The sequence below is a fragment of the Schistocerca serialis genome, chromosome 10, assembly GCF_023864345.2.
Source record: "Schistocerca serialis cubense isolate TAMUIC-IGC-003099 chromosome 10, iqSchSeri2.2, whole genome shotgun sequence".
Lineage (NCBI taxonomy): Eukaryota > Metazoa > Arthropoda > Insecta > Orthoptera > Acrididae > Schistocerca > Schistocerca serialis.
Genome location: NC_064647.1, coordinates 242,962,121 through 242,982,524, shown reverse-complemented (window position 1 = coordinate 242,982,524; position 20,404 = coordinate 242,962,121). Strand labels below are relative to the sequence as shown.

Here is a 20,404-nt window from a genome sequence, read left to right as displayed (position 1 = left end):
GAGAGCACACACACGTGTGTGTGTGTGTGTGTGTGTGTGTGTGTGTGTGTGTGTGTGAGAGAGAGAGAGAGAGAGAGAGAGAGAGAGAGAGAGAGAGAGAGAAAATCATATCTGAATTGGTCAAAATGTGTGACAGTATACACAACAGGCTGCTGTGGGCAGAAATAATAAAACAGCAGTCTGCCCACAGAAACAAAGTATTTTGCCAGTAAAAAATATTACTGTATTAACATGGCAAGATTTACCATAAATGTGCAGCAATAAAATATTTCAAAAGTATGAGACAGATACCTCTACCTGTGCCATGGTTACCGACTGGTGTGTAAACTTGCTTTCTGATCAAACAGCTGGTGTTTGCCAGTAGTGTCACTGATACAAGATAAGCCGTTGTGGGGACACAGATAACAGCTACCCGGGCAATTTGGCAGCCCACACACACCCACATTCATTAAAAGCATCCTAAGGTACACCACTTTACAACAGAAGAGCACTGGGAAGGCTGCAACTGCTATCTGTACTGAGTCTGTGTGCTAGATCCCAAAAACATTACCTGCTGTGCAAGGTGACCGAGTGTCACGTATTTTCACATCAGTTTGAATAGAATACGACAGCTTAGAATACGTCCACAGATTAAGCCACAGATTTGAACATTTCTGGTTGTACCATTTATTTTGAGACATGGCACTTTTGATTAGAAAACAAAGATACTAACTCTTCTGAACATTAAAATGAGAGCCGGCCGGTGTGGCCGTGCGGTTAAAGGCGCTTCAGTCTGGAACCGCGTGACCACTACGGTCGCAGGTTCGAATCCTGCCTCGGGCATGGATGTGTGTGATGTCCTTAGGTTAGTTAGGTTTAAGTAGTTCTAAGTTCTAGGGGACTGATGACCATGGATGTTAAGTCCCATAGTGCTCAGAGCCATTTCATTAAAATGAGAAGTTCACTGAATTCTAAGAAAGTAAGACATAACAACCACTACTACAATAATAATAATAATAATAATAATAATAATAATACGATGAAGAAGAAAAAGAAGAACAATAATAATAGATTAGAGCAAACTGTTTACATCAAAAGCCTTGAAAGCAAGAGCTCGAAAACGGAAAAACTTAAATAGCATTCCACACCACATGATACATTTACAACAAAAACTGCTTTTCTGTAACACCAAAATTCATCACTACAACTCTCATCACAAAGCAAAATGTCTGTATTTATCAAATAGCCTTATCCCCTCAGTGAGATGTTTATAAGCAGAATTAGACCAAAAAGGGAGAACAAGCTTACGAATTCTACCAGGTCCAAAATCTTATAAATGGGATCAACATAAGAAATTGAAATATGAAATACATGCTGAATGAAAAAAAATTACAGAAACAATGTGCAAACACAGTTTTGTTTTATGGCCGCACATAAATAATGGCTGAAATGCATCTTCAACACCTTCACGTCTTAAACAGACATGAGAAAACCCTAGAATACAATCGTAAAAAAATATGTAACTTTACGAGAAGAGAAATGCTCTACTGTTGCCAAAAGGAATGCTGTGCTAGACAAGTGAGTTTATAAAAAACTTAAAAACTTCTGGCTAAGAGTTGTCATGACAGTTGTAAGCTTATCTTGGTCCGTAAATACCAGACTTATTAAACAAGTAAATAAATGTACAATATAACTGAATTATCATAAAACAGAAAGAGATTTGAGCACTTTCACAAAGATTGGAAAAGACTTCCAAAATCATGCTAGTGAAACAGAGACAACAAGTAAATATTAGAGGAACACGATACTGATTTAAAAAAGAACAGAACTTGACACTTTTCCAAAATCTTTAGAGAAGAGGTGTAAGTGTTAAAACCAATGAAGCTTCACCTCAAAGCTTCCACAAAGAGAGTGATTACAAACAACATAGCCAACTGCAAGTTGCTTGCAGTTGCCATCCAAATATTTTGAAGAGCTTCTGAATTGTGAGGAGCCATCAAAACCATTATTCTTTAATATCAACACGATGAGAACCTAGTTTGAAAACCACCAATACTGCAGCAAGCATAATCCAATACTTAAGAAGAGTGATGATTGGTGCATATTCTGTAATCATATTATGTACAAGACACTGCTTATTAAAACATATTTTAATCTCTTTGTTTTCCTTATGTTAGTTCTCACTCAAAAAATTTTCTACCGTTAATGTTACAAATAAACTGGCACAAGACTGTTCTAAAATCAGTTTTGATAATCAATCACTGCTGTTACCATATACCAATTCCAAATGTACTGATATCACACCTGGTCAAGTGACAGGAATATTCAGAAGCCATTCTTGGATCAGAACTAAAATAATGAAAAACAAAGTGTAAATCTATTTAATTAAGCAATTTTTTAACATAATATAACTCAAGAACATGCAAGTATTAATATCAAAAATATATTCTCATTTCGTCTGCTTGTAGGATCAGTTTCAATAAACTTTGAATAAAAAAACTTTATGACTGATGTGTCACCAAGACAAATATTAGGAACCAGATCCCAGCCAATTGCTTTTCTTCCTTGCACATTATGTGCTCACTGTTTCATCAGTTTTATAGGTACAAACTGAGCTTTGTTATGTGTGGTTAGTAGAACATCAGCAACAATGGCCCCATCACTGCTATCTGTCAATCATAAAGTTATTTTATTCAAGCTATAATCAACTGTTGCTATTCCTCGACAAGCCTAAAATTACTGATGATTTAATTGTAACAGAATCTGAACCTACTATTAACTTGTCTCACCTTTGTGCAACATCCTTCCTTGTCCGCATTAGATCTATTTATGAGGGTAATCCCAAAAGTAAGGTCTCCTATTTTTTTATATGTACGTAGACCTGTTTATTTCTACAGTGGTTTACATCAGTTTACAGCTTGAATATTTAGCTATTTTTCAACATAATCACCATTTCTGTCGATGCATTTTTGTAGACGCTGTGTCAGTTTTTGTATGCCCATGTCATACCAGCTCGCCGCCATGCTGCTCAGAAAGTTATGAACCTCTTCTTTCACCTTGTCGTCGCAGCTGAATTGCTTTCCGGCCAAACGCTCTGTTAACTTAGGGAACAGGTGGTGATAATCACTGTGCCAAGTCAGAACTATAGGGTGGGTGGGTGATTATGTTCCACTGAAACTGTTGCAGGAGAGCAACGGTTTGCCGAGCAATGTGTGGGTGAGTGCTGTCATGGAGAAAGTGTACAGCCTTGCTCAACATTCCTCTTCTCCGGTCCTAAATTGCCCGTTTGAGTATTTTCAGAGTCTCACAGTACCTGTCAGCATTAATTGTAGTCCCAACAATTCAGCTCCGATGATGAGGTGAAAGAAGAGGCTCATAACTTTCTAAAGAGCATGACGGTAAGCTGGTATGACACGGGCATACAAAAACTACCACAGCATCTACAAAAATGCATCAACAGAAATTATGTGGAAAAATAGCTAAATGTTCAAGCTGTAAACTGATGTAAACCATTGTAGAAATAAACAGGTCTATGTACTTGTAAAAAAATAGGAGACCTTACTTTTGGGATTACCCTCATATGAAAATTTGTAATAAGAAAAAACACTTTCTTGATGCCGTGTAACTATTATTTATTTCTTCATTTAAAAACCAGTTTTCGGCTTCTTGAGCAACTGCTGGGTGACAATGATTCATACAACTGCAGACAAGGTTATATGGAATGGGCGGAAGTGTTATAGGTTGTAATAACGATTAATATTATGATTCTGATATTAAGTACAGGTTTCAAACAAAAACAAATTGTTAGCATCTAAAACAGGTTTATGTGCAATTACCTAGTTCTCTCACATGCTCATAAATTACAGGAAACAGTTCATTTTAAACTGAGGTAGCTTTCTGTGTCATAATGGTTACTTCTTCCTTGCATTTCCACCAGCAACGACACATTTCTTCAATCCTTTACTATATGAAAAATGTCACAATGTACATCAAATGGATGGTTTCTGTTTGAAAACACTTGTCTCATGTAATCAGCAATTTCTCTCACGTTCAAGCTACCAAACTGCCACAGCTCTGCCTGCCTGACCAACATAATTTTCCCAAGAGCTTCCTGATTTTCTAATATATACCACTTGGTGTCAAAGACTTGACAGTATATTTACACCTGAATATAATCTTGTGTACACTACTGCTAGTCTAAAATCAAAATCTGAATTTGTACAATTTGAAAATGTTTACAAGAACTTCAGAAAGTTCACCAACATATTGATTCAAGCTTTCTACCATGTCAAAGATCACTTTTTTATTCTATGAGCTCTGTAGCACATCTCTCATAAGTAATATCTTCCCCAAAGTTGTTCAGTAGCTTGCTGATATATACAATGATGATATCTATTGTCAAGTGATGGCCTTGTAAGCTGAAAACTAGTTGTCAAGAAACATAAATAATCCACACATTGTATTGTCACTGAGAAATATGAAATTGTTCAATGAAGCAGCAGTGACATAATCCACCAACTACATGAACTTTTTTTCCCACAGCGGGTACCGCAGCAATGAATTTATTAAATAAAGTGGCAATTTCCACTTTTGCTGTATTCATTTTATTTGTTCCAAATTAGTTTCAGCCTTCTAGGTTGTTCTCAAGTGATTTTGTGATACTGTAAAAAATAGAATATATTTACCTGCACAAACAGAAATGTAATGATGTGAATGGAAAAATATTTTAAATAAATTTACTTGCAACAGAAAACTATGCCTTACATATTGAGATGACAGTGTTTCCAAATTTTTGTTTTCTGTTCATTTTGATTCAGAAATCCTGTGTATTGGATAGACAGCTTGACATTTACGAAGGTATTATATTGATCAAAGAGTAAAGGTAGCTAAGGCCAAAATAAACTGAATAATTTCAAATACTATGGCTATATATTTGCGTGCATGATTGCAGAAAGTTAAAAAATAATAAGAAATAAAACAGTATGGAAAACAAAATAAAAGTAAGTATTAAAATATACAATAAGGTGACACTGAATTTTAAGTTTCATTTTACTGTATACTGTAGAAGATTTCTGACAGGTCATTAGAAGAATGCGACTGAAGTTACTGAGGAATTTTTTGTTCTGAAGATCTGTTTGCTCATTACTAAGTCTATAAGACTGAATTTTAAAATGACTGAAAATTTAGATTTCCAGTTGAAATATTTGTTTACTTCCATTTCTTAGCATAATCCAAAATTTGGAGCTTTTCATCAACGGGTTTGGATTCATTGTTAAAGAGATGCGCAAAGACTTTTTGCTGTTATTGCTACATTTTATGGGGTCTTTATAATGTATCCGAAAGTTTCTACCGGCTTGCCCAATGTACACTTTGTCACTATCGTCACAGCCAATTTTGTACATCCCTGTCTTACAAATGCGTCTCTGTTGTACTGGCTGTGTATCTTATAACATCAGTAATACTGTTTTCAGTACAGAACCCTATTTGATATTTATATTTTTAAAAGATATGCCTATTTTATTACAAATGAATCCATAATAGGGCGTAACTACAAATTTAGTTTTTTCATTTGGTTTCCTCTTTTTCTGGAGTAATTTGTTTTGCACTTTATTTTTGCTTAACTTTCAGTTTCTGTCTACACTTTTCTTTAATTATTTATGGCTTGAAATTATTTATTTTGGCTAAATTTTCTAATATTGCTAATTCTTTGTCAATATCATTAACCAAAACAAACTGAAGACACAAATTTAAAGATGCTGTCTTTTAAATACATAATGCATGGTTTTCTGTTGCAGGTAAATTTATTGAAAATGTATTTAGTCACCTCATTACATTTCTATTCATGGACATAATATCATATAATCAATTTTGCACAGAACCACAAAATCATTTGAGAATAGGATAGAAGGCTGAAACGAGTTGGGAACAAATACAACTGATACAACAAAAGTGGAAAATGTCACCTCCTTTTATTACATGAACATTCTTTGCAAGTGAGCATCTGGCATATGCAATACCCCCATTGTCAACAAAAAATAAGTTCCAGTTGTTATCACTCCATTATATCCCACCTACATTCATTGTGCAGTTACATGCGCAACAATCTTTCTTAGTATGGCTGCTGCTGGGCAAAAGTTAATAATGATAACTTGCCACCAAAGATTTTACACCTGTAATGTGATGAGCTCCAGTATGAGGTCACAAATGTTAGGTGGTAGTAAAGTGTTTCATAAGAGTGGCACACAATCACCACAAAAACAAAATTCCATTACGTAAACAATGACACAGCTTAATGCAGGATGTCGAACTTCAGCACTCTGAACAAGTTTTCAAAATAAATAAGACTACAGCACAAGAAACTGGTAATTACTTCACAGTAACAGGGTTCTCAGGTACACACCATTTTAAGAATATTCGTCGCAAAAATAAATGAGATGATCATACCTGACTTCTGTATCATCTCTTATTTTCCACTGACAGTAACAGCTTATAAAAGCCTCTAAACTAATCAGAAGCCAAATACAGACAAGCAAGGCTAAGAGGGCATCACATGTAGTCAAGTCACACTCACCAAACTGCTGACACACTGCCACGAATACACAATGAGCCACACACACGGAACAAAAATCTTTATGGTTCCCAGCAATGGTGGACAGCAATGTACACACTGCACTGCAGAAATACTGATGAGCAGCAACATCATTACAAAGATGCTGTAGTAAATCAAACCATTTTCTTTGACTAGTACTTTACTCAATGACAAATCAATTTGTTCTCCTCATGAGTACTTTTGTTGGGTTAAAGGAGTATCCTCATTGTTTACTACCGATTGGTCCACTCACTGTCACAATATTGGAATGAAATTTTGTATGGGGCAGCTGCAGCCTGCACGGTTGGAGTATTCAGGCTCCACAAGAGAGCTATTACGATATTTGCTAGCACACGTAAACTCGAGTCCAGAAGGGATCATATCATCAAGTATGATTTATTCTGGACACTCAGTATATGCTATTAAAACACATGTTCTCAAAAGACAATGTAGTGAGTAGCATAATGATTTAGCAACATTCATTGTTGCATTAAATAAATGAGAGATGATTATCAAAAGATTGTGAGGAATAAAGTAGCTACAGATCACTTGCTGCTGGAAAATATTTCTTTGCCACTTTGTCAAGTGCCGTAAAGCGAATGCACAGAAATCCTTATCAATTAAAAGTGGTTTATACTCAAACACATATTTCTGAACTCTGTGACTGAGGCACTATTTTGTGTGTGTGTGTGTGTGTGTGTGTGTGTGTGCGCAGATCTACTATATTATTGGTGGTGAACATTTAGTAAAAGATTCTAAACTATAGTGTTTAATGTGTTAATCTCATAAATTAAACAATGAAAATTCCAGGTAGGAATATCAACAATGTAGGAAAAGCCAGATTGCTACTCACAGTAACAATGACACGTTAAGTTGCAGACAGGCACAAACAGAAGATGCTTACATAAAGCTTTTGACCACAGCCTTCATCAGCAAAAGAGAAACACACTCCACTAATACACACAAGCAAGCAAACCTCATGAACACTATACTGCTAACGCCAGCATCTCAGGCCAGAATGCAAGTGTCTTAATTGTGCTTGTCTGCAACTTAACATGTCTTCTTTACAGTAAGTAGCAATCTGTCTCTCCCTACATAGTTGTTATTTTTATCTACTATAAAGGGTTTTTCAAAAAGGACTTTACAACATTAAAAATTCATGTAAATTTATTGAAAGAAGGTATAGAGCGGGGTTTTGTGTTACTTTGTAGGGAAACATATCAAGTTTTTTTATCCTAAACTAAAAATGTTTCTTCCCAAAATCACGGTAGAATTGTGGGTGTAGCTTGCTCAGTGGCAGCATAAATTCTTGCTCTACGTTCAGGTAGAGAAGCCGACACAGGTACAAATACGATATCCTTGATGAATACAGCCCGCCCCCCCCCCCCCCAAACACACACACAAAAAAAAGTGGAGTCACGTCTGGGGAACGTGGGGACCATGCAATTCGCACATCATGGCCAGTCCATTGACCTGGAAAGTGGTCACTGAGAAAATCCTGGACGTCAGCCACATAGTGGGGTGGTGCACCATCTTGCCTGAAGTAAACATTTCGTGCTTGGTCATCCTCATCAATCTGTGGTATCAAAAATTGTTGTAATTTGTACATGTACATTATCCCGTTGATGGTTCTCTCGTGGAAAAAAACACGGGCCGTATACTTTGTTCTTGCTTAATACACAAAAAACGTTCAGTTTAGGGCTATCACAAACATGTTGCAATGTAGTCCGATTATGAGGATCTTCAGCATACTTGGTACAGAAATTACTCTGAACTGTTGTCGCTGACTTCGATTCTTTAAATCAAAACACACAGCTAGCACGCTAGGGTCCAGTGAAGGCAGCCACCTTAAACTGCTGCTAGCACTACCTTATGTTGAGATTCAGCACTAGCAAACTAAGTGAGACAAAACTTTATGTATTTCCCCACAAATTAACACTACAATCACCTCTGTAATTACCATGAATTAATTTCTATGCATTTTCAAAGTTGTAAAGTCCTTTTCGAAACACCCTGTATTTGTGTTACATTATCAATCTGAATGTACAAAAAATAACAATGTCTAAGATTGTAAAGTTAGTACAAGCAAATAGATGATATAGTTATGGATTCTTCCATCACTTCTTGGTAGAACAATGTCTTGTTCAAACCAAAAACTGGTTAATAATGAACAAAAATGGTGGAACAAATTGCTGTTTGTTTGCTTTCCAACATTAAAATATATTATCAAATTAAAAATGGATTATTATTTATTGTTATTAATTACTGATATTGGAAATCATCATCACAATTCTTTTTGGGCTTCCGTTCCACCCGTACACACACAAACTAACTAGAAATGGCTTCTGAGATTTGATTTGGATTTTTTTCGTGAAAACTACTGAAACCATGAACTGAACCATAAACTAAAAGTAAAAATACCCAGAGAAATATCCAAAACATAGAACTCCTAGTTCATAAATTAAACCACTAACTCAAAAATTCACAGAGATATTTTATTACTAGACACTTTACTTTCACAGATAATGTTAAAAATTCACTACCACAAAAAATACACTTCCTAAACACTGTGAAACACAGGGTCAGGGAGGGGGGGGGGGCGGGGGAGGGAGAGGGCGGGGGAGAGAGAGGGGGGAGAGAGAGGGGGGGAGAGAGAGAGAGAGAGAGAGAGAGAGAGAGAGAGAGAGAGAGAGAGAGGGGGGGGGAGAGAGAGAGAGAGAGAGAGGGGGGGGGGGAGAGAGAGAGAGAGAGAGAGAGAGAGAGAGAGAGAGGGAGGGAGAGAGAGAGGGGGGGGGGAGAGAGAGAGAGAGAGAGAGAGAGAGAGAGAGAGAGAGAGTACTCTGGACTCACAGTCGGGCAGCCTCAAGCAAACACAAGAATTCTGCAGGAAACCACTAAGCGTAAGGGGAGGGATCAAAGTTGTGACGTAAGGAGTGCTATCACTCCAATAGGAACACACAAGCATTTTAAATAAAAAATACATTACATGGGAAAACGAAAGGGACGTTTGAAGAAAGCTGAACTGTTCCTTTTTGGGAAAAATTTACTCCATTCAATCATTTTTGTATGGAAGATTCTGTCTGACACTATCACATTGTTTTTTTTTTTTTTTTGGTTATATCAACCAATACAAACCTGCTGAAGGAGATGTGGGGGAGTCAGTATTTCTGAAGAGAGTAGGACAAGGTTGCAGCCTAGCCTTCACATTGTTCAATATCTAAACTGAACAAACAGTGAAGAAAACCGTGCAAATGTTGGTAACAAGATGTTAAAATGTTTGCCTCATCAACATCTGCGTGTAAATGAATGAGTAGGGAAAGTCTGTGTTTCCCCTCGAATCACATTCAGAAGATGTGTAGGCAGCTGAAACCTATTTTGTGTACAGACTGAAGTTTAATTTGGAAAGTGTGTGTATTTTTCTGATTTATCTGTAATTATTGTTCACCTGGAAACGGCCGCAGAGGCTGGAAGCAGCTAGCAGTGTGAGATACACAAACTTCTGTTAAATAATTACAGTCAAATTAAGGAAAAGGAATGCTGTTTGATTTTATGCACACTGTAAACCTCAATATACAGAAAATATAGATAAATACTAAAATAAAGATGAAATAGAAAAGCAACAAAATCTTTCCAAAGTGTTACAAACAAGAAACGTTTCTGAATACAATGACAGTCATTTACAACAATTGAAAAGAAGTTTTGCAAACTGATGTCAAATAGGTAACACTATGTGTCGTCCTAGATAACAGTGGAATTAAATGCAATCTTTAGTTCAGATGTCTGTAAACATTAATAAATAAAATTAACAGTGTGATAAGAATGGTCATGGCAAATTCAATAAGTGTTGAAATAAATCTCACAAGAGCTTCCCGTTTTTACTTAAACCAAAAATAGAGGGGTTTGGTCACTAACCTGAGCAGTTTAACAAAAAATAGGATACTGTTTTGACGTTCATGTGTGTTTTAATGTGTCACGGTTGTCTGTGGAACATTTTTATGAGATGACATGTTTACCATTCTAATTAAGAGACAAATGATTCTTTTTACATTTTTTATTTTTATTTTTTTAAAATGATGCTACAGTGCTTTGGAACTGGATGCAAGTAGCAGCAGCATGATGGAATTTCTTTTTTCTTACACAAATGGATCAACCACATTCCATTACAATATGTGAAAGCCTCATGCTAAAAACTGTTGGCAAGCTCCCACTTTGTGAATAGCTAATGTTTCCTCAGTTAATAAACATTCTTATTTCTCATCAAGCTAAGACCCATCCTTTCCCATGTAGTTTCAGTTCTCTGAGACTGCAGACGTGTGTGCAAATTGTGCTTGTGTGTGTGTGTGTGTGTGTGTGTGTGTGTGTGTGTGTGTGTGTGCGTGCGTGTGTGTGTGTGTGCGTGTGTGTGTGTGCGCGCGCGCGCGCACGTGAGTGTATGTGTGTCTATTGCTGACAAAGGCCTTAATGGCCGAAAGCTATGATTGTGTGAATCTTTTTATTGTGCCTATCGCGACTCGGCATCTCCACTATATGGTGAGTAGCAACTTTCCTTCTCTTGTATTGTTACATTCCATCTTGGATTTTCCATTGTTTGATTAAGACCCAGCCTGAAACATTAAATCTGTATAATCGGATCACCTTACGGAAAGGACAGATTGCTACTCATCGTACAGCAGAGATGAGTCACAGACAGGCACAACACAAAGTGATGCTCAGAGTCTGGCCCCAGCAGAGCTTTGTCTGCATGAATGTGAGTGTCTTATGTATGTTGTCCATTTCAGAAGGAGGTCTTCTGGCCGAAACTCACGTGTTTAGTAGTCTCCTTTTTGCACCTGTCCGCAACTCAATATCTTCACTATATGGTGAGTAGCAATCTGTTCTTTTCATAATATTGTCATTATTTCATCCTTGATTTTCCATTGTTTAATAAGATCAATCTGCAAGAGTGGCGGCTAATAAAATGCTTTATATCAGGTGGGAGTTCAATCTCTCAAGAATGCAAAGTCGATATGAACATTATTTTTTCTGTCTTTCTATTGCAGTTGTGTAAACAACAATGCAACTATTCTGTTAATAGCAAACCACCATGAAGGAGTAAATGTATGGGGAAGTGATTTACAACTTCAAGGTATCTATAAATGCATCCCCAAGTATGTGTGGTCATCTACTTCACACAATAATCTTACTGTTCACTTATGACACACACACACACACACACACACACACACACACACACACACACACACAGAGAGAGAGAGAGAGAGAGAGAGAGAGAGAGAGAGAGAGAGAGAGAGAGCGCATGTCTCCTCAGGATCATCAAGAACATTTTCTCTGATGTTTCATCACAGATATTTGCAGTTTCATTTTTGCTATTCACAGTTAGAGTCAGTGCAAACAAATACTGCCTATCACGTACTTTACGTGACACAGAGTCAACAGAAATCAACTATCTATTTCTTTCTTGTTACAAACTTTTTTTTTAATGTGGAACTTCATATTCCTATTTGATAGAATGGTTGAACTAAATCTAGTTCAATAGCCTTTTTAATGATGTGTGTTAATAGGGATAGCAAAACACAAAGAGTAACCCAAACTCCATCAGCATTTGAATAGCACTGCTACTGAATAGTAGCAAAAAGGCAGCGTGGCACCGCGTGAGGCTCCTATATCCTCACACATGATATTATTTACAGTATTTTTGGCATTTTTAAACATGTTCTTTAGTGTGGCTGCATACTGACCCACAAAGTATCAACAGTTGTGCAGTTACAGCTGGTTAAACTTTATCTAGCAGTAAAATTATCTTTGCCTGCTGACAAAGTTTAACGAATTGTCACTGTCATTTGTTACGTGCGCGCGCTGGGCATAAGACTTGAATCGGACTCAGCTGATGAGCAGTGCTGATGAGATGTAGATGTGTTGAAGTGTGCGTCTTGTTACAACAAGGATGAATTTTTACTCATCTTGAGATTATCTTCTGTTTAATCATTTGCACCTACAGCATACCTGAACTTTCAGTGAGGAAAAAAAAAAAAAAAGCATTACAGGATTTTTCCAAATGAAAATGTAATTTGAATTTTTTGAAGGAAGAGCAATTGCAACAATGAACAACACATTTTATTATTTGTAATTAATTTTTGTAAATTAAAGTAATTCAATACACTGGACGAAAGTACTGATTACAAATGGTCGATACACACACGCGATGTGGCATGTTGGCTGAGGAAAATGTTAGAAACAAACATTCATCAACACAACAAGTGCTGGAGGGCACTGGAGCAGAATGTCATTTTCTCCATCTACCTGAGTTCCAAAGCCAATGAAAACTCAGCTGATATTATCAAATAGGAATGTGAAAAATGAAAAATTAGGTTGTTCTCAAAACTTTTACACTAAGTAAAAATATTCCACACTGTATTAGTTCTACAGTTATTGGCTTGGTCTCTATCAGTGTCTAATGTAGTCAGTACTCCAGCCACCAAAAAATGTCTTAAACATTTATTTGCCACAGCCGCCTTCCCCAACTCTCTGCTTCTCACCTCGTGCACTGATCTGCACCTCACCATCTGTTTTGTACTGCCACGAACAGCGTTACTCACTCACTGCTGCAGTATAGGTTATTCTTCCCGTTTTGCTGTTACTGTTAAGACGTTTCCATAAAACAAATATCACACTAGACTAATTTGGGACCACTCTATTGGAAAAGGCACTTTCAAAACATGTTTTTTGTACCGTAAAACAATCTGATACATTCGTATAGATATTTTGGCAAACTAGCGATGCTGCAAGAGTATGTGACTTCGGGAAATATCAGCACTGAGACGGCACGAGTGTGTAGTACGGAAAGAGGGCCTCGAGCAGCACAGGGCATGGGCAGTCTACTGGCAGTGGAACACGCCAAGATTGCCCAGGACAGTTACAAGTGTTAACTTGGAAAAGTAGCAGGTTTTCTTGTTTCGATGAGGCTGCATGATGCGTAGATACCTATATAAAGTTGTCGTTACCTTTGTCGCATCTGCACTGCCAGTTTGGCACATTTCCATGCAGATTTTCATTCTGCCACAAAGGTACTCACCGAGGTATACTCACTGTGTGACTGTTGTGGCTGTGGCTGTGATTATCGTTGTACAATGGAAGTTAATGAGCTCTAAAGCCTACAGTTTACAGTACATCTACCGGGGGGGTGTCAGCTCGTCGGGACCTGTGCCACATGTACATACAAGCTTCTGAACGAAGTTTTTCAGGATGAGGTTTTGACAATGCTCACTTGTTACTGGCCTGAATTTTGGTATTGTAAAGAAAATGTGTTTCAATGATTTAATCTTGTTATTTGAAGTGCATCATTTGTTAAGTTTACTGAATGGGGATCTGCACCCTTAACTATTTTATTGTTTTTTTTATGCTTTTAAGTAAAATTTTGATGTATTTTGTAGGTGTGTCAAACTATGTTGACTATTCACTTGCAGTTTCAAATAAAATTGTTGAAGTTACCTTACTGACACCTTTAAACTACTTCAATATTTATAGCCTTTAAATCACTTGTTGGCAACTCCCCACAATTTAACAGCTATTTTACAAGAGCTTAACCGAATAATTAAATGCGCTCACGTTACCCCACAAGTGCCTTATGTAAACTGTTTGTGTTAAAAAAATTTGTAAATTCTTTTGCTGAGGGTGGACATTATCTGCTGACACTGAGCACTGAACGACACACATGTTGAGCAGTATTTGTCTGACCTGACACCTTCTACAAATTGCAAAAACAAGATTGCAAATGCCTGCCAAAACCTCGAGTAATCTGTGCCCGATGACTCTTGCGGCACACCTGTAGCGACAATTTCATGAAAAAAAGGAAGATTAACAGATTGTTAGAGACAGGACAACTAAACGGTTTGGTCAATAGGTCTTGTGGCAATAAGAAATACACTCCTGGAAATGGAAAAAAGAACACATTGACACCGGTGTGTCAGACCCACCATACTTGCTCCGGACACTGCGAGAGGGCTGTACAAGCAATGATCATACGCACGGCACAGCGGACACACCAGGAACCGCGGTATTGGCCGTCGAATGGCGCTAGCTGCGCAGCATTTGTGCACCGCCGCCGTCAGTGTCAGCCAGTTTGCAGTGGCATACGGAGCTCCATCGCAGTCTTTAACACTGGTAGCATGCCGCGACAGCGTGGACGTGAACCGTATGTGCAGTTGACGGACTTTGAGCGAGGGCGTATAGTGGGCATGCGGGAGGCCGGGTGGACGTACCGCCGAATTGCTCAACACGTGGGGCGTGAGGTCTCCACAGCACATCGATGTTGTCGCCAGTGGTCGGCGGAAGGTGCACGTGCCCGTCGACCTGGGACCGGACCGCAGCGACGCACGGATGCACGCCAAGACCGTAGGATCCTACGCAGTGCCGTAGGGAACCGCACCGCCACTTCCCAGCAAATTAGGGACACTGTTGCTCCTGGGGTATCGGCGAGGACCATTCGCAACCGTCTCCATGAAGCTGGGCTACGGTCCCGCACACCGTTAGGCCGTCTTCCGCTCACGCCCCAACATCGTGCAGCCCGCCTCCAGTGGTGTCGCGACAGGCGTGAATGGAGGGACGAATGGAGACGTGTCGTCTTCAGCGATGAGAGTCGCTTCTGCCTTGGTGCCAATGATGGTCGTATGCGTGTTTGGCGCCGTGCAGGTGAGCGCCACAATCAGGACTGCATACGACCGAGGCACACAGGGCCAACACCCGCCATCATGGTGTGGGGAGCGATCTCCTACACTGGCCGTACACCACTGGTGATCGTCGAGGGGACACTGAATAGTGCGCGGTACATCCAAACCGTCATCGAACCCATCGTTCTACCATTTCTAGACCGGCAAGGGAACTTGCTGTTCCAACAGGACAATGCACGTCCGCATGTATCCCGTGCCACCCAACGTGCTCTAGAAGGTGTAAGTTAACTACCCTAGCCAACAAGATCTCCGGATCTGTCCCCCATTGAGCATGTTTGGGACTGGATGAAGCGTCGTCTCACGCGGTCTGCACGTCCAGCACGAACCCTGGTCCAACTGAGGCGCCAGGTGGAAATGGCATGGCAAGCCGTTCCACAGGACTACATCCAGCATCTCTACGATCGTCTCCATGGGAGAATAGCAGCCTGCATTGCTGCGAAAGGTGGATATACACTGTACTAGTGCCGACATTGTGCATGCTCTGTTGCCTGTGTCTATGTGCCTGTGGTTCTGTCAGTGTGATCATGTGATGTATCTGACCTCAGGAATGTGTCAATAAAGTTTCCCCTTCCTGGGACAATGAATTCACGGTGTTCTTATTTCAATTTCCAGGAGTGTAGGTCACTGTACGCATAAACAATAGGATGAGAGACCAATCAGCTACACTAGCCTCTATAAGGAGCAGACGCCTGGCGTGGCAGTGACTCACCTCTGCAGTTCCTGCTTGGCCCTCTCCTCCTCCTCCTGCTGTCGAGCCGCCTCCTCTAACCTTCTCCTTTCATCCTCCTCTCTTTGCCTCTCCTCCTCTTCTCGGCTGGACAGATGCATGAAAGCGACATATTATACACGGGAAAAGAAGGGGAGTTTGTACAAAAATCTTAACGGGCAAGAACTGTGAAGCAGTCTCCCAGGAGAACTTCACGAGTCACTACACTGTTATAAACAATGCATACATTATAGTTTAAAGAAAAAACACAGAATGAAAACACACTGCAGCTATACAAGATGGTGGGCGCCATTTAGTATTTCACAAATGGCTCAATATATGTCAATTACATTTTCGAATGGTGATAAATAGGAAAACGTGAACAACTGACTGTGTATTTATTCATTTTTTTACACTATGTTTCCCAGTGAGTGACATTTCAGTGTATCTGTACAACAGAAGTACAGTTATACATTTCCCACTATGCCCGGTTTATACACTGGAGCACACACCAGCGAACAGGCTTCACTGAACAAGAATTCTGTCTGGTGTAACAGTAAGTGAGAGCAAGACAATGGCATTTGGCCATGTTCAGTTCACATCAGCTGGTTCTCCCTTGTTTTCCTCCAGTTGTCAATTTTTTAGGTAACGGTGAAAGTTCAACTGTGAAAGTTCACGTTTTCTCTGCTTCGGCACTAGCAGTATAAAGAGAATTTGTCTGTTGTCGCATTTACATACTACTTTTGTTTTTTGGTCTGATGTAATTACATTTTGCTGGAGGCGTATTGAGTCTCAATTTTATCTTCGGTAAGGATAGAAGCTGAAGTAATTACTTAAAATTTGTGCCAATTCCTTCAGATCACTAGATCATATTTACCTGAGGTACAGGCAAGATTTCCCATTACATACAAAGCTGAGGTGCCATTCCAACTTTGGAGAGCCTCTGTAGTATTGACGATTTCAGAAGGGGGAAATCAAGATGGGCTGGGGTGTGACGTTTGTGTTAGGGAGGGCACTGGACGAGGGTAATCCATCCAGATGTGTTAGCCACAATGCCAGGGTGATTTTGCGGATAACATATGTGCCTAGTAAGCTCTCAAGTCCCAGCCTAGGCACAAAATTTAATTCATTACTTCAGCTGCTATCCTTAGCAAAGACTTCTGTTTTTGGAGAGAGCTGCAGGGGGGACACAGTGGTCAGAAGAGAATGCAATGTTGCTGAGAGAAGAGTGTACATAACATAGGTGCTTGTGGGGTCCGAGAGATCCACAGCACAAATGCTAACGTGAAACTAATACAATTGGTATACTCCAACTAAATTACTTTGTGACTGACAGATTGCTGTATTGCCAGTGAGCAGCCACCTGTGGTCCACGAGGCGCTGCATGTACCCACAAAACGAGCAACACGACAAAGCAAACGGTGCTGGAGAAACAACTACAATTGGCTGGCCCCTACCACTCAACGCCTTGAAATGTCAATGACAAAGTAATTTTAATCAGGGTACAGAAAATTGCTGAAGCACTCAGAGGTCCAACTGGAGATCTGACAAAGGTGATAAATTCATTTGATCCTTCCATCAGGTGGAAACGTAATTAATCAGCGGGAGCTCTGTATTTCTTTTTATTAAAACTGAACAGCACAATGAACTTCCTTGAAAGTTAACAGGTGCAAATATGCATCCATTATGTTCACTAAAAGTAAAATTGTATGAAGACCTGATCAGTCAGGTTGCTAACACTGGTAGAAGTAATTGTATGCCCGATGATCACTGTTATTTTAAAGGTTTCTAATCAGAATAAATAAAGATGATTTCCCATAATTACACTACCTCCTTTCTAATGAACTACACAGCAGATTTTATTAAATAGCCTACTTAATAGGTTGAATGAATATTTCACATTTCATTTATCATATTTTATTGACATTTATCTTCATTATATGTAGTTGAAGTGAATGTACAACAGCTACTGAAATCCAAAGCACTTTCTAATAACCACAGTGTAAACATCAGCCTTTCTCCAAGTTACGTTGATCGCCAGCAATTAGTGTGCCGTTTTCAAATTTTCTCCAAACTTCTAGTGAAAAGCCAGCAAGAAGCACCATCTGACAAGTCTGAAGTTTTGGAACATTGCTAAGGAAGGCAGGAGCTGCAGGTGTGCTACCTTAATGCTTGCGTACAAGTTCAGGCACCTACATTCTTCTTCTCCTTATCTAATTTGTTTACTTCATCAAAAACAATGCACTCACCATGCAAAACTAATCCAATCTGAATATCAAAGGTTTGTGCTGGGGTTATAAGTGGTGATGTTATCAATTGAAACACATGTGATAATTATAAGTGACCAAAAAAAAAAACAAGACTGTGGATTTTGTTAAGGTTGTCACCTGACATTTGTTCTCTTCTAATTTCATCCAATCCTTTCAGTGTAATGGTAGCGAACACTGGCGAATTATCAATGAAAGCTCATTCGCTTATGTCCATTTCCATTTGCTCCCATGTAAACCAGCCTTTAACAGTTGTGAGAAAATGTTCACAAAAGGTGACAAATGTGCTAAATGTGAACTTTGATAGCAGCAAACATTGCAGTTTCTGCACTGTTAGGCAAACAAGGTGAAACAGGGCTTTTCCGGCAGTCTCAACTTTCACACTGAAGAACCTCATTTATGTGGACTGAGTGGGCCATACGTAATCCGGATTACTGGAAAATTAGGATAATATGAAAATATTCTACTAAATGTGAAGCTCTTATAGGCACTACAATATACAAATCCTTTATTTTGGCACGAACAAGAAACCCACTTTTTGATCATCTTTATAGTTACTGTAGTCTACTCACATTTATTTACTGAAGTAGTGTGCAAATTTCTTTTGTGACAAACTTGTGTGGTGTTCAAGAGCAGCACGAAAACAATAGATGTTTCCCTAACATCAGCTCAGATGGATTTGTTTCTTGCTGACGTTCTAGATAAAGTCAATTTTTCCAGCTGTGCCATTGCTTAAAAAAAAAAAAAAAAAAGGGGGGGGGGGGGCATAATTTGGAAGCCAGAGTCTTTTAATGGGTAGGATGTGATAAGAATGCTCAGATTTATCTGCATTATAAATCTGATGTCGAGTTCAATTTTCAGAGGAAATAACTTCTTCAAATTAGTTTGTGAAGTTTTCTGCAGCACTGTTCCGTCCAAAAACACTTTCACCTGACACTGAAAGCTAGAATATGCCATGACGAGTGTTCCATCTTTCCAACTGACCTCGGCTAGCTAAGAAGTTGGGATCGTCGTCAGGTAGCTCGCCATTTAATTTTAACACCTTTTCCTGCAGCGCATGGCAGGACATCTGAACAACAAACACTCTTTTCTCACAGAACCAAACAAATAATGCTTCATCCAGTGTTCATTTCATGCTTTCCTCATTGCACATCATTTCTTCAAACTGTATTTGGTTATCATTTTGAAGCACAAGCCTTCAATTTCTTTGCAGTTCCAGTCCGAGACAGTCACTGTCCCTAAACCACATTCTGCAGCTATGTTTTTCCACAGTTTTTCTTTGTCTAGTTTAATGCTTCCAACTCTCTACCCTTTGAAAAAAGGACTTTCTTTCACTTTGAAGCCATTTCAATGATGTGCACTCAAAATACACAACAAAAGAACAACAGCAGTACAGTTTTGTAACTGTGTAGGAAACAGTTCTACACAGTTACGAAGCTGTACCGCTGTTGTTCTTTTGTTCTGTATTCTGCTGTAAGCAATGGGAGTGCCAATCTCTATGCAACCTGAGGCACCACCATAACAACTGTACATATACAGTACCGTACCAATGTACAACCCATACTTTCACATAAAAAACTTGAATCCCGATAAACCAGAAATCTGGATTAATGAGCACCAGATAAATGAGGCTCTTGCATACTTAGCACCTCATCACTTTTTGTGGAAAATCTACCTGCAACTCTAACAACCAACGTATCATTTTTGAGCACTCTCGACTGTCATTATAAAGGGTATTGGGTTCCATGTCCATAAAGTTATTTTTACTTCAGTATCCTGATAGATACAAAAAGTTATAAATATTTAACTGTACAACAAAATCTCACTTTATACCATAATTTAGATAAACCATAGATTTCGATACCTTGAACCATTCATTAAACATCAAGAATACAGAGACTATATTACACACCTATGTAACAATGCTTACCAGATTTTCTTGCTAATCACTCATTTCAGAATTTTATTAAGTTCTAGTAGTTAATGAACTTTGTACGAGTTATACTTCAACTAACTAATTTTCACATCTAAAAAAGCCAATGTGACTTCACTGGTGTGCCTCTTCAACTGAGACAAAAATGCTTGTGCTTTTTAGAGTACACAGCTTGAGTGATCTTTGTACCAACACAACAGGGGA

The 20,404-nt window shown here is 38.9% G+C and overlaps 1 protein-coding gene across 1 annotated transcript in view; it reads right to left on the bottom strand.

Annotated features, from left to right (window-relative positions):
- LOC126424845 (Golgi resident protein GCP60) overlaps window positions 1–20,404 on the bottom strand; it is an 88,990-nt gene that overhangs the window by 41,076 nt on the left and 27,510 nt on the right. The window contains exon 4 of the mRNA XM_050087654.1: window positions 16,004–16,108. Coding sequence (XP_049943611.1) covers window positions 16,004–16,108 — 105 coding nt within the window. The remainder of the gene's footprint in view (window positions 1–16,003; window positions 16,109–20,404) is intronic.